The sequence below is a fragment of the mitochondrial genome of Malus sylvestris, assembly GCF_916048215.2.
Source record: "Malus sylvestris mitochondrion, complete genome".
Lineage (NCBI taxonomy): Eukaryota > Viridiplantae > Streptophyta > Magnoliopsida > Rosales > Rosaceae > Malus > Malus sylvestris.
In genome coordinates this window covers 53024-67500 of record NC_065226.1, presented here as the reverse complement: position 1 = coordinate 67500, position 14477 = coordinate 53024, and the positions used below count along the sequence as shown (strand labels likewise).

Below are 14477 nucleotides of genomic sequence, written 5' to 3'. Positions count from 1 at the left end.
CTCTGCTCCTCTTTCTTTCCTAGCGCACTGCTTTATTGCGCGCATTTGATGCGCTATTGAATAACATTCCTATAAGTGGTCAAACTATCTCCCCATCTCAAGGAGGTCCTCTACTTTGGTTGGCTAGTCGATCTTCCTCTCTCCGAATTGACATTTTGATCACCCTCGTTGTACTTACTCTTTCGAAGGATCACCCGTTAAAGCAGCTTTTTCTTGAACCTTTAATCTCTCCACATCACTCTTAGGGATTCGAGTGAAGCAGCGGACAATACGACAGAGCAAAAGCTAGCTACTTTTTTTTTAATATTTCTTTCCTGCTTGAAGCTACGGCATCCCACCGATCCTAATCCGAAAGGGTGAGTTGATGCTAGGCTAGGGTGGTGCCTTACCCTGATTGCTCAGTTGTTAACTGAGCTAAACCATTCCCTTTTGAAAAAAAGATGGATTTGCCCACGGAGCGGTGAAATTACTTTCTTTCGAGTGATTTTATTCATCAATAGGGGACCATCCCATACCATAGGAAGTTGCTTCTTGGAATGCCGTCGTTCAAGCACAGGCTGACCACTGATTCAATCTTCAAACCAAAAGCCAAATCTTGCTACTAGAAAACCGAAGGAGCACACAAAGCAAACGAAGGGACTCACCAACGAATCAAGCTGAACACATCTTTGATCCACTCTACGAACTGAAAGCGAGATCTTGCAAAACAACCACGCAACGCCCGGATCTGCAAGAATGGCTATGTAGGTAAGGGGATCAGCGCTATGATCGCTTTGAGTTCTGCTTGAAATGTGTATGCTTACGTACGAGTTGCTATTCGGCCGTAGATCGGGTTCTGGGTTCTTCCCTCGAACTCCCTGAGTGGTATTTCGTAATGTAAAGCTAGTCTAAAGTAGATTCAGGATCAGGGTGGTGGGTGGGGTAAGAAGGTAGATGATAATAAAAAATTCTTTATCCTATTCTGCTAATTCTCTTCTTGTTGCACCATGTCCAAGCTTGACGATAGCAGTAGAACAAAAGTCACCATCGGACTCAAAGAATGAACCTTCCTTCCAAGATGTATGTCGTCCGACCCAACTTCAGACTCTTTCTTCCTGACCTATTTAACTCTCTGGCCGCAGTTATTTAGGTGGTATCCCGAGATTGAAGAGATCGAATTCCTCACGGGAACACACGAAACAAAGATATGAACTAGGTAAATAGAAATGGAAAAGAGATGTTTCCATTTCATCAAAATCATAAGCTTTTTCTACATCCATATGATCTACTAAAGTAGATCGGTATTGCCCATATAATGAAAGCAGATCTTGGTCCATGGAGTCCCAAGAAGGTAAGAACTCCAACCTGTCCGATGCTTCTTCGGCCAAATACGATATACAAGTGGGACCTGCACTATGAGCAAGCTGTGCGAAAAACCGCTTCTTTTTTCCGGTTTCGCACCAACTTGGGCGAAATGGGGTTCTACCGGGAAACCATGGATTTTTTAGTTTTCGCCATTGGTTACTGGTCGAGCCACTGGAATGGAATGAGATAAGAATCTCTGGAGATCTTTCCTCTCCACTTACTCGTAACAGGCTTTCCCTCTGTAGAAGACTTCTTCCGAATGGCATAATTGTCCTATTTTTTCCTCGATCTTCAAAGAAGACTGACTCCCCCTTCTCCTCTTTCATCGTCGTTGGTCCTTCTTTCACTAATGATCTCACCATTTTTTAGTAGTTCGCGCGAACGCGCGAGGGACTATCCTTTTTATCGCTTGCGCTTGCTTTTCACTCTCAAGGAAACGGTCTCTCTCTTCTATAAAGCGAAGCAAAGCGCATGGCGCTGAAGTGAAGAAAGCTCAATAAACACACACGAACACGATGCGCATAAATGAGACCGCTGATCATTTCATAAAACATATATGCTTGACCTTTCGCGATGCTTTTTTGGGGCGACCCACCAACCCAGCGATCGATGACAGAATGGTACGAACAAATAAAAGTCATTGGATTTGGTAGTTCTCCATTGACTTCTCTCTTTTCCCCTTTGCATATGTTCCTAAATGGGTGTGCGCCCCCAAGGGCCGGCCTCCCACTCTCTTATGCAGCATTTATTAGCTTGGCTGAGTTGGGTGGATCGTGCAATAAGCCTCTCTCGACTCTCCCTTTCTCATACGTCTTTATGAAAGCCTCTCGCCTTTCGAGATCCGGTCCATCATCAACTCAGTCAGATCTTCTTGTTTGCTTGCTTTGATTAGGCTTCCTTTAACGGATTTGATCGGCATTTCGTGCCTGCAGCCCTGCTGGTTGTATCGCCCCGTACACCTCTTTTAACTAACTAAAAGCTTGGGCTTCTTCTGCGTTAAAAAGCTTGCTTCTCTTTTCTTGAAATATCTTTTTCGTAGAGTCAGGTCAGACATTCGCATCTTCTTCTACTAAATACCCAGAATCCTACCTCTATCCATAAGAATGGAAAGGTTTTCTAGTCGTACCTCTATTGATACGAGGGGCTGCTCCACTCTTCTATTGGTTTAGTGCGAAGGGCTGCCCTACATTCCTATTGGCACGAGGCAGTAGCCGCCGTTACCCGTTTTGGCCGAGAAGTCTTTTAAGATATCTCATAAGCAACTGAACTACCCTACGAGCAGCCAAAACAAAAGAAAGACTGCTAACAGCCTCTCGCCGGGAACTTATGTGAAAGAGAAGAGCAAACAAGAAAATCCGAGCTAGGTGGTCATAACGAAGTACGTTGGGAAACGGATTGCCATAATAGACAGTTGGTACGGAATCATTGAAATGAGGAGACACGTAGACTGCTCGAAGTGCGGGAAGTGCCTTTATTTACTAATATAATTTAGGCCCGCAAGGGTAAGGGTACGACCAATCCATCTGCATCTGCTCCCCCTCTTCCATTCGTTGATCGAACTGCCGATGGTCGGGGGCGAAGAAACTCATTCTCATGCTCATGTGGTGGTTACAATTCAACCTACCCTTTTATCTTAATATCGAAAAATCCCTCCACTTTCACTCGTTATAGTATGATGAAAAAGCTCTCAAGCCACAGCCATTAGATGAAGAAGTTACTCCCTCTTATTAATTTAGTACGGAAGAGGACTACCCTACATCCCTTTGGCGCAAAGCGGCTGCCGCTGTCTGCTCCAGTCGAAATCTCTTTTGGGCTCATGAATAGAGGAAAGAGGATATCTCCCGTAAACCCAATAAATAATAGCTGGGATTGCCCGGTTTCTCTTCTAGTAAATAACCTTCGGAAAGAAAGCATTCCTCCCTCTCGCCTGCATCTGAGGGACTGGGCTCTAACCCAATAACTGAGCCTGCGTCAAGCTAGTTAAATCTTTAGAGGGGCGCTTTTGCCTAATACTAGGCCTACATTCTAGAAAGCAGGCACCGCTGCAACAGAAGAAAAGAAGGATCAACCAAATCCCCACCGACCGGTGAATGGAAGCGAGGGGCGAAGCAACTACTCAATAAGCAACAAAATTGATCTGCAAGCCATCATATATACATCATAAAGTTCCTAAGGCTACGCCCGGAGAAGACATGTACGGGAAAGCTGCCTCCCTTTGGTCAGCAGATGAAGGAGCCGGCCCCACAAGGTATGCATTTTCGGATTTTGCTGCAAGAGATGCTTCAGACTTGCTAATGTAATGGATTTGAATTCCTCTAATTGAGCCACAAAAACCCCAGTCCTTTTCATAGGATTTCGTATAATCCGGCACAGGAGATCTCAAAGCTACAACTAACCTCACGAAGATCAGGAAAAGATTCTAATTCCAGGTTTCTAGGCGGTGAACCGCTCTACTTTCTATAAAATTACTTGGGCTCGATCCAACATCAGGATGACCCGACAGGCCGAGCACGTCAACAACTTAATCACGACTTTGTGACCGGGGAAACAAGAGCTAGACTTCGGCAAAGGTCCCAATATCTATAGAATATGAATTTCTTGGAATTAAGTTTCCCTTACCAGTCTGTGTGCGAGATGCCCGGCAAACAAATATAATAAGGGTCGGTCGGTTCAGCATCTCAAGTGGTTGCTTCTTTCGATGTCCATGTGCCAATGCCAGGTTGGATCGGTCGAGACACTTGAATCTTAACTAGCTCCGTTTGCGTTGGATCAGCCTACTTCATGCACGAGCGGAAGACCTCCCCTGCCTTCCTAATAGGAACTAAAGGTACTGCGAAACCAGTCTACCTACCCGCTTGAAGATCCGGCAAGAACGGAGTGAACAAAATAGCTTGACTGCCTCGGAGATTAGAGTTATGATCTTTACACCTTCATTTGTGGGATCAGATCAGATGATGGGTCCAGAAGAGGGGCAAGCACGACTCTCTAAGGCATGGCGCCAAGCAAGACCCATCAAAAACCGATACCCAAATCTGTCTCGAATCAATATCCGAAGCTGACCTCGTCAATACGTGTTACACAAACGACGCATCGAACGAACAAGTAAGCGAATAGGGACCGGGTTCCTCGGGCAGCAAGCTGGCGAATCTAATAACTTTGATTCCTCATTCGATCAGTTGCGCTAACCCTGATTCCCCTCTTTCCTTTCCCTGGTTCGTTAAACAGAGTAGGGGGATCTAGCTTTAGCTCGAAGAGGAAACGAGTTCTCGTTCTGATCTGCACCGGGGGTTGCTTCGGTCAGTTACAGGGGCGGTCAGTAGGTAGTTCCGATTCTAGCTCCTAGCTCTGGAGAAGCAAACTTCAATGACAAAGATTTCACTACACTACTTATTACGTCAAACATTCCTCTTTCTACTTCTGACTCTCGCACGGATAGAGATGGAGGTCGGGATTCCCGCAGCACCGCGGCAATTCAATGAGCGAGACTTGCACTCAATAGTAGAACAATGAAAGCAGTAGTGGCACTCCCCATACTTAGATGGTCCGGCTACGCCTGGTTCTCCCTTTTCTCTTGATTTGCTTGCTCGAGGAAATGTATTCTGATTCCCCTTTCTTTTTATTAGTTTTAGGGTTGGGTCTGGCAGAGAGGAAGTACAATCAGCTACACCCGCCCTTGTGCCTCGTCAACTGGTTATCTTTTTTCCATTCACTTAGCCAGTGCTTCAGGTGGAACTGCTCATGTTGGGCATCCAATTAGCGCAGCATTGGGTATTGGTTCATTAGCTACATCTACATATAGACCGAAAAAATGCAATCACTTTATATTAGATATTAGGAAGGGAGATTTCTATTCAAATAGAAAAATAAAAAAAATTGAAATAGCGTATGAAATACGCCCAAAGACTCCCATGCCTTTCTGGACCAACCAGATTTCCGACAAGTCTTTCTGTTATAGCAAGAAGCGGAACTACAAGTGAATTTTAATCATTATGGATAACCAATTCATTTTTAAATATAGTTGGGAGACTTTACCCAAGAAATGGGTAAAAAAAATGGAAAGATCAGAACATGGGAATAGGTCTGATACCAATACGGACTACCCATTTCAATTGTTGTGCTTTCTTAAATTGCATACCTATACAAGGGTTCAAGTTTCGATCGATATTTGCGGAGTTGATTATCCTTCTCGAAAACGAAGATTTGAAGTGGTCTATAATTTACTGAGTACTCGGTATAATTCACGCATTCGTGTACAAACCAGTGCAGACGAAGTAACACGAATATCTCCGGTAGTCAGTCTATTTCCATCAGCCGGCCGGTGGGAGCGAGAGGTTTGGGATATGTTTGGTGTTTCTTCCATCAATCATCCGGATCTACGCCGTATATCAACAGATTATGGTTTCGAGGGTCATCCATTACGAAAAGATCTTCCTCTGAGTGGATATGTGGAAGTACGCTATGATGATCCAGAGAAACGTGTGGTTTCTGAACCCATTGAGATGACCCAAGAATTTCGCTATTTCGATTTTGCTAGTCCTTGGGAACAGCGTAGCGACGGATAATTCAGAATCAGAATAGGTCCAGTCCAGGGGACAAATCAATAGGAAATGCTATTTGCTTTGTAAGAATAAGAATAAACTTCTATGAAATATGAAATGAAAGAGTTTCGCGGGAATTGTCTTGATCATCGGATATCATTGAGAAATAGTAAGAAGTGTTATCGAACGATTTCCTGCCCAGTATGGAATGAGTAAAGAATAAAACTACAAGTCTCGATCTATACAAAACGCACTGGGTTTTTGTGTTTCTTTCGGTTTCATTGATAGCAGAAGAGCCTTAGTCTATAGGGGCGCTAGCGCTTTACTAATATAATATCAAGTAAAGGGGCCAAAAACAAACGTAATAGGCTGCTACTCTAGGCTCGCTTCGCTTCTTCAAGCTCCGCCCTTGAAAACTAAAGCGCTAACGCGCCTTATATTTATTATTTTGTAAAGCAACCTTTCGCGCTAGGCGCTCACGTTTTTTGTCTGGGTGGAAGCTGGCGGCAGGGCTTGCTTAACCGGACAGACGGAATTGGGATCTCTTTTGCATGCAACTATTTCTATCGGCTTATTCAAAGGGCTGATTATTTTTTTTATAACCCCTTTTGCTCATAAGTAAGTAAGCGTTGATAGGAGCGGCGGGATGATGATGAGTATATAAATCAATAAAGACCAAAAATAAGAAATGGCAAGAGAAATTTTATATCGATGGAGGAAATAACGATGTGGAAAACAGGGCAGGGATTCTCTACAATGACCATCGTAGACCAATTGAAAGGGATGTAGCGCTCCTTGGCAGCGCCTTTTTTTGGGGTACAAAATGTCACGGGTCCCAATCCTGTCATTCCTACCTATGACTTCTCCTCTGGGCAGTAACGAGGGACCCATTGAATTCGATTCAAATTGGGGACATAAAAATTTTTTTTTTTAATGAGACTATATGCATGCAAGCAAGATGTATTGAGGGTACAAAAAAAATCCTTTTCTTTACAGTCGTATCTACTGTGATAAGAAAGCGCTCTTAGTTCAGTCCGGTAGAACGTGGGTCTCCAAAACCCGATGTCGTAGGTTCAAATCCTACAGAGCGTGATTCCGTTCTTGTTAGGTCTAATTACAATGAAATAACTTCACTAACTTGAACAGCAACCTGAATTTTTCCTCCTAAAGGGCATGCCCGACCCGAGCTACTAGGCTTAGATCCGCTCTTCGCCTTTGCAGCTCTTCCTGAAGAAGCAGCTGTGGCATCTCTATCAGCTAGTGAACTAGCCGCTCTTGCCGCAACTAATTTATCTAGGGTAGCTCTCTCAGTTGGTTAGCTAGTGTCATTGGCCTTCGGCTTCTGGCTTTCGGACTAGTAGCTAAGTCGCTTTCCTTTTTAGGGGAGAACGGAACCAGGCATAAGGAGCTTCAATCGCTATTGGTAGTTCACCCGCTAGGGGAACGCCAGGAGGGGGACATGGTCCAAGCCCGGTATAGCATAGGAATAGAAGAAGTGTTTTTTAATAACTGTATTAAAAAACAAAATTATAACAACTCAGTTGTTCAAATCCGAGAACGCTTTTCTTTTTTTCGGTATACCGCTCCGCGAGCAGAGCGAATGAACATATATCAACATATGAATTAATAACTACGTGCTCTCTCGTTCTCTTTTCAATATTTCTAGTTTCTAGTGGGCTTTTTTTATCGTGTTTTTTGTTCGATTCGAAAATATAAGTCAGAAAAGAAAAGAGCATTTCACTTATTCTTATATATATACTCATATATATAAGGCTTCTTCGCGTCTACTTTGTTTCCCGCTTGGCCTTGGTTTTGGTGCCTTATCTTGTCTAATTTTTAATGTATCCGGATCGGATGACAAATCCTCGGACACACTCAAAGCTCTCTTGAGCTTCCCAAAGAATGCTCAGGATCTCGCGGAAGTATTTTCGTTAAAAGCGCACGAGCAAGTCCCCCCGACACCTCTTGAGACTCCTTCGCCCCCTGAGACGCCTGATCCTCAAGCTCATCACCCCGGTACCGCTGCTCCTGCAGCATCCGCTGCTCGTCCTGAGGTTTCCAGAAAAAAAGTTTAGAAGCGTCCTTACCTCTCGAAGACAAGGATTAAATCTTTATTCGGTTGGACAAAAAAGGAGACTACTGGCACTACGTGCAAAGAAACTTGAAATCGCAAGTAACACAAGAAGAATATAATAGATAACTGGAGTTTGAATCGAAGGATCTTCGGCTCCGAGAACTCCGGGACCAGGCTGCGTCTCTTTTCAAGATAGAATTATCTCGCCATCCAGATATAATGAAAAATTGCACCGCGGATGAAGCCATTTTTTCTTTTTTTAATGACCAAACAATACATTGAGGAGTCCTTTAGGCGCGGCGATAACCGGCCTAAAGATATCCTCATGATCGACAAAAAGGAAATAGAACAATTAAACAATATGATCAAAGATCTAAAAGAGAAAGGACCCACATCCTCCACGTTTCGTTCAATTGTGGAGGCGTATTTTCCCCTTAATGATTTTAGATATTTTTTTCGGAAAGCGTAGAAATCGTTCGGGGCCCACTCATTCCAGCGGGAGTTCGTGGGGAAGGGGAGAGGTGAGGCGGGCCCCTTCAATTCAACAAAGCCAGGCTTGAAAGCACCTTTTATATAGCATATTTCTCTCCCAACAAGTCTTTCTTCCTTCATTTTTTAAGCTTCTCATTATCCGTAGACGTCCCACTGCCGTTAGCACTTTTTTTAGTACTCCTTGAACCTAGTGATTTACAACCACCCTCACTGAAGACTTTCTATATATCTGTCTCCATCCAATCAAACGCGGGGCCCTCAACAACCAATGGAGCTCGCCTTCTACGGGACTGGGCCCATCTCCTTCAGCTGGCGTTAGGAGGACCCCCAAAAAAAAGGCAAGGGTGCCCGATGGATACAGCCGGCCGTACGGATTCGGCTAGGGCCGTCGAAACTTCTCCCTTCCTAATCCCAAACCGAAGCAGCTTTTGCAGTTGCCGCCCGGTTTCAAAGTTACAAACCGGAAGAACGAATAGCGCAGAACAGATAGAAGTTTTTTCTATATGAAAACTTAGGTAAGCTCCCTCTGGGCGAGAGACGACTCAAGAATATTATCGACCAGTCTACCTTCAATTTTTTAACTGCTGCTCGAGAAGATTTTGACAGATTGCTTTGCATGGAGGAAACTTTCTGGAAACAGAAATCAAGAGTTCAGTGGCTCCAGGAAGGTGATAAGAACACTAAGTTCTTTCACACTGTTGCTAAAGATAATCATAGAAGACACACGGAAAATAAAGCTAGAAGATGGGTCGAAGACTAAGATGCAATTGGAGATGCTGGTTGGAAGTTTTTTTGAGTAAGTTTTATCTTCTGAAACCAACTCCATTGATAATAGCTTCTTACAAGACATCCCAAGCCTTGTTACTATTGAGGAAAATGAGATGCTAAGTTCACCTCCGACGGAAGAAAACATAAAAGATGCTGTTCTCTTGACAGATCCACATAGCTCCCCAAAACCTGATGGATTTTCGGGCACCTTCTACCAGACTGTATAGGACATCAAAAAAAATGATTTGATTGCGGCTGTTCTGTATTTCTTTTTTTTATGGCGGTATCATTCCTAGATCGATCAATGCAACAGCAATTGCTTTATTTCGAAAAAGGAATCTCCAGCCACCTTTCTTTTCAGATTTCAGGCCAATCAGTCTTTGTAACTTTAGTTACAAGGTGATCACGAAGATCCTATCCAACAGGCTGAGTCGACTTCTTACTATCATAATCTCTAAAGAGCAAGGTGCGTTTGTTAAAGATCGTTTAATATCTGATAACATAACCATTTGTGAGAAAAATTGATAGGCACACGTATGGAGGCATATCATCTTCAAACTTGATATGATGAAAGCATACGATCGTCTGGAATGGGATTTCCTGTTTTAAGTCATGGGTCAGTTTGGTTTCTCAAACACTTACATTTTACTCATAAAAAGTTGTTTGAAAAAAAAAGTTTTCTGTATTGGTCAATGGATCATGGTTTCTTTACTTTATAAGGCTCAAGAGGACTTCGTCAGGGTTTGGAACCCTAGACTCTTCATTATTTCGGAGGAAGCACTTAGCAGGGGTTTATCTTCTCTCTTCCAAAAAGAACTTTTGGGATTTAACAATTGTGGCAGATCATCTATCTTCATCACTCATTTGTTATATTATATGCGGACGATACTCTTGTTTTCTGCAATGGTTCAAAGAGATCTATCTCGAACCTATTTGGCTTTCTTCACAAGTATGAAGCTTCATCAGGTCAGCGCATTAACAAGTCTAAGAGTGCTCTGTTTCTCTCAAGGAAAACTACTGCGGCTAGGAAGATTGTGATGCAAAACACTTCGGGTATCTCTTGCAAAAGGATTCCCAATCACTTACCTGGGTGCTCTTTTGTATTCTGGAAAGTTAAAATAAAATTTCGAACCGAAAGTGAGAAGGAAAATAGAAGTCTTTGTTGGAAGATTACTCACACCTGGAGTAAGATTGATACTTGTTAAAGATGTCTTATCTTCTATTCCTGTTCAAATACTGGCAGCTTGTTCTCTTCCAAAGGGAGTCATGACGACTAGAAACTCTTTTTGATGTCCAACTTTCTCTGGTCTGAAAAAACCGATGACCGCAGGATTTCATGGAAACAAATATCTTCTCCAAAAAGAGAAGGGGGGGTCTTGACGTTAGAACTTTTCAAGATGGATCTAAAGCTTTCAAGATGAAGATGGGCTGGATGCTCCTTGCTTGTGGAGCGGCATACCGCATACCGAAAAAAAGAAGAAAGAGTGAGGTGACGCCCCTAGCTAAATGGTTTGAGAATGGAACAGCCCGGCCATCTTCTGCTGAACGGTAGGGTAGTGGTAGCAAGGCCAGGAAGTAGAGATTAGCCTTCCTGCATTTCTATTCTTAGTCAATTATATTTGTCTTGTCGTTGAAGCCCTGTCGAAGGGTCTTACTTAGATCACATTGGGCTTGGGATGGGACAAGCTTCTCTATCAATTGGCAAATCTGAGCCTTAATCTTTCTATTCAAATTAGGGTTATAAAATATGAATGAATATTTAGTAGGAAGCCATCCACGCCGAGGTTAACAAAGAATTGGATTTCCCATGAATTTAAAAAATTAATTAAAAGCCAAAACAAGTACATCTGATATTGATCACTCTACTTCTTAACCGAGCCCTCAGCGGCTGTCATTCCAGTTGTTGATACCGTAGTAAGCAAATCAATGGATACCTTAGATAGCTAAACTCGCTCAACGGCTAAAAGTCCGAACTACAACCCTGGCAAATAAGGCAGTTTTTCTTACCCGGCGACTATACCCGTTGTTACACAGATTAGCACTTAGCCCGTCGATGTCCGTGTGTATTGGCTTTGGCCCGGTTATGATTGTAATGAAGTATAAACCACTCCCAGTCCCCAACCATTGGTAGACACATCTGAAAGAAAGGAGATATCTCAACTCATTCAGGAGGAGGTGTGCAAATGCAAATGGGGTAACCCCCGCGTATGCCGCTTTTAAGCCTTGTTCCAACGTCCGGATGTGCCAAAAAAAGAATGAAAACAGGATTCTTGGGTAGTCATAGAGCGGGTTTACTTGTTTCTAGAGGAAGCCTAATCAGCTAGTCGCGCGGAGCTAGGAAGTTCCTTCGCTCAACCGAAACGGGCTGAAACGACAACAATTTCTGGGAGCCCATATCGGCCGGGAGCTAGAACCGCAACAACCCCGTGGTTGACGTCTTATCTTAGCACTTTATCACCTATCTTTGTCAGGGGAGTCCCGTCTTTTGCTAACGAAGAAAGAACAATGGTATTCATTTTAAAGTCTTTATAGCCTTTAGAAAAAGATGCCAGTTAGATGCTTAACACCGGTAGATTCATTTGGTTGTTTTTCCTTGGCTTATCGAACCAGCGTATGCCCATTCCTCCTTTGAGGACTCCCAGTAGAGAAAGCCTAAATTTGCCGATGTGGATTGAAAGGAAGTTGGGGATGGACATAGATCCTTCCGCCTATCCGAAAGAAAGCAATGGTTTTTTTATTTATTATTTCCGGAAGCAATCTTCACTGGCACAAGGATCTCCTCACAGCAACTTCCACTACGATAGAACCCGACAATGAGTTTACGAAGGCTTCGAGTAGTGCGGGATAGGCTAATCACCAGACTGCTCTGGAATAGGTGAATCGCCGGAGACAATCACGAGTGAATGGGCGTAGAGTTTATAAGTGAAGGAAAGCGCAACTATCTATTTAATATCCTCCCGCAGGTCCGCTATAAAGCCTACCCCATCAAGAACGAGAAAGCCGACCACCATAACCGACTCTTGTTGCCGAATCGAGCTTGTACCAGGCTCTAAAAGAGTCTTCTTCGAGCGAGCGGTCTTTCTCCCAAGGAAATGCTTTTTGTAGATTGAGATGGATTGATCTTCGCTATCGTGCCTCTTCCTTGTACCAGTTGATGCTGCGGGAGTGCCTAATATGAGTTTGCTCCCATCGATTACAGAGGTTTCAACCACTGAACTTGCTTATGCTCCCCTTTGATCGACTATAAAAAAGATTTAGTAGGAAAAACTGGAATTGGCTTAAATCGAGATTGCCTCGGCTTCTTAGGCACATGAGGAACCGGCCTCAATCGAAATCCCAATCAAAGACAAGTTCTACCAAGGCCAGGATCTGAAAGAGAAGATTCACTGCCATTGACATGGTTCCTTCAGAAGCTAAAGTTGAATGATCGAAGTCTCCTTCAGGTTCAGTCGAAGAGATCGAAGCGAGGTCATCAATTCAACCATTCGCATGGTCTCCCCTAAGACTGACCTCTTTTCCAAATGAACCGAACCTCGATACCACATTCATCAAAGAGATACGGCCATCTCTCTAGGTTGCGCACCCCCTTCACGATCGTTCTATTCGTGCTTGAAAAACGACCCCATCGGCCCGCTCCTTTTAATGGACATTCTTAGCGGCCATAGATCAGATCGTGAACTCTTTCAGACCCTTAGTTTCACTTGGTTGGGGCAGAGTTTCAGCCTGCCTTCCACCGAATATAAAAAAACCTTACAGCTGCCTAACCTGCTGACATCCCGGCGAAGAGAGTCATTATTTGTGTCACATCTTCGAATTCGAGAGAAGGCTTTCCTCTTATCTCTCAAATTATAGGCATTGAAGCGATCGAGCGAGAGAAAGAAAGAAAACTATTGCACACGCCCCTCATTCGCCCTAATAGAAGGTAAGGCAAAAGCAGCTTAAGCCCTTCTGATCCCCCGAGAAGCCCCCGATGAACTTTTATACTTTTCTATTATATAAAAAAAAAATTAAAAGTATGACAAATCCGAGGAAGAATCGTAGTTACTGCACCTTGCGTGGCGTCTCCCAGTCCACCACGGCTTGCACGCACCTTCTCTTGCCGTCGCCAATCCAGTGACCAAGGAACTAGACCTTATGCAAAGCACCTTTTTCACATAGAGCGGATTTTCCCTTATGATCTGGAATTGGTCATAGTCTGCCAAGAGGGCAACAAAGCGCCTAAGGATTTTCTGCCATAGTCCTTCATTAAGTTACATAGTTGTTTTAACACCTTTAGGCACTCCCGTGAAACAAGTTCCCCCTCAAGGGGAGTTCTTATTCTTTCATAAGAAAAGCCCCTTTATTAGTAAGGCGGTCCAGTAAAATTTAGTACCTTAACTCCCCAAAGGTAAGAACGGGCGTACTCCATTATGGGTGTAACGGAGAGAGGAACTCTCTTTCCAGAAGAGGGATTAGTAGTAAAAGTTTTCCCAAAAGATTAGGAAAATAAATAACTCCTGTTGAAGTCTTAGGTCTAGCACGTTGCACCCTTGAGCCCTCTGATCACTTGGTCAGTACCAATCCTAAGACCAAATGCTATCTCAAAAGAGTACATGCTGCTGCTCTAACCTCTAAAACCTGAAGAAGATTCCAGCCGCGTGTATGATGCCCTGATGCTGTCATCCGATATCAGGACTGCCTTTGTCCAGGCGCTGCTGGATCCTGACAAATATCAAAGCCAGTTCGCTGAGGTGAACATGAAGGAGGCCCTGTATGCCCAGTATTCGGCTGCTGTCACCTTCACTAACGACGACCTCATGCTGAAAACAACTGAACACAATCGTCCCAACGGGGAGATTTACAATCACAAGGTCAATCGCATCCTGTTAGACCCTGGTTCGTCGGTCAGCCTTCTGCCCCTGCGACCCGAGCCAACCAAAGCAGAAGTTAAGGCCAAGATGTTCCCCAAAACGGCAGAAAGATCTAAGCCAGCCTCGAAACTACAGAGCCGGCCGGAATCATCAGCAATTCCTTCCTCAAAGAATGACGAAGGTTCAGAAGGAGAGGCTATTCTCGATGCAGCAAGCAACGCAGAATCAGAAGAGGTTTTTATTCCTCGATGATACATCAAGTGACGCAGGGTCAAGTGTGCTCCACGTCGGAAGTGAATCTGATTCAGAAAGAGAAGCCGAGCTGACTTAGTCGTCCAAAGGCCCCAAGTGAGTAAGGCCTTCTTCCACGAAATGGAATTCTTCCCGTCCAGACGATGCGCACTCCTGATG

General features: G+C 43.9%; 2 protein-coding genes and 2 non-coding genes across 4 annotated transcripts; 3 read left to right on the top strand and 1 right to left on the bottom strand.

Moving 5' to 3' along the window:
- Positions 1–1121: 1121 nt before the first annotated feature.
- On the bottom strand, positions 1122–1610 carry rpl10 (ribosomal protein L10). The gene has a single exon. It carries the CDS (start codon positions 1608–1610, stop codon positions 1122–1124), a length of 489 nt encoding a protein of 162 aa, YP_010438127.1.
- Positions 1611–5333: 3723 nt separating this feature from the next.
- nad9 (NADH dehydrogenase subunit 9) lies at positions 5334–5906 on the top strand. The gene has a single exon. It carries the CDS (start codon positions 5334–5336, stop codon positions 5904–5906), a length of 573 nt encoding a protein of 190 aa, YP_010438126.1.
- A 755-nt stretch (positions 5907–6661) lies between these two features.
- On the top strand, positions 6662–6735 carry trnP-GGG. Its single transcript has one exon. It is a non-coding gene; the product is annotated as a tRNA-Pro (tRNA).
- Positions 6736–6900: 165 nt separating this feature from the next.
- Positions 6901–6974, top strand: trnW-CCA. The gene has a single exon. It is a non-coding gene; the product is annotated as a tRNA-Trp (tRNA).
- The last annotated feature ends 7503 nt before the right edge of the window (positions 6975–14477 follow it).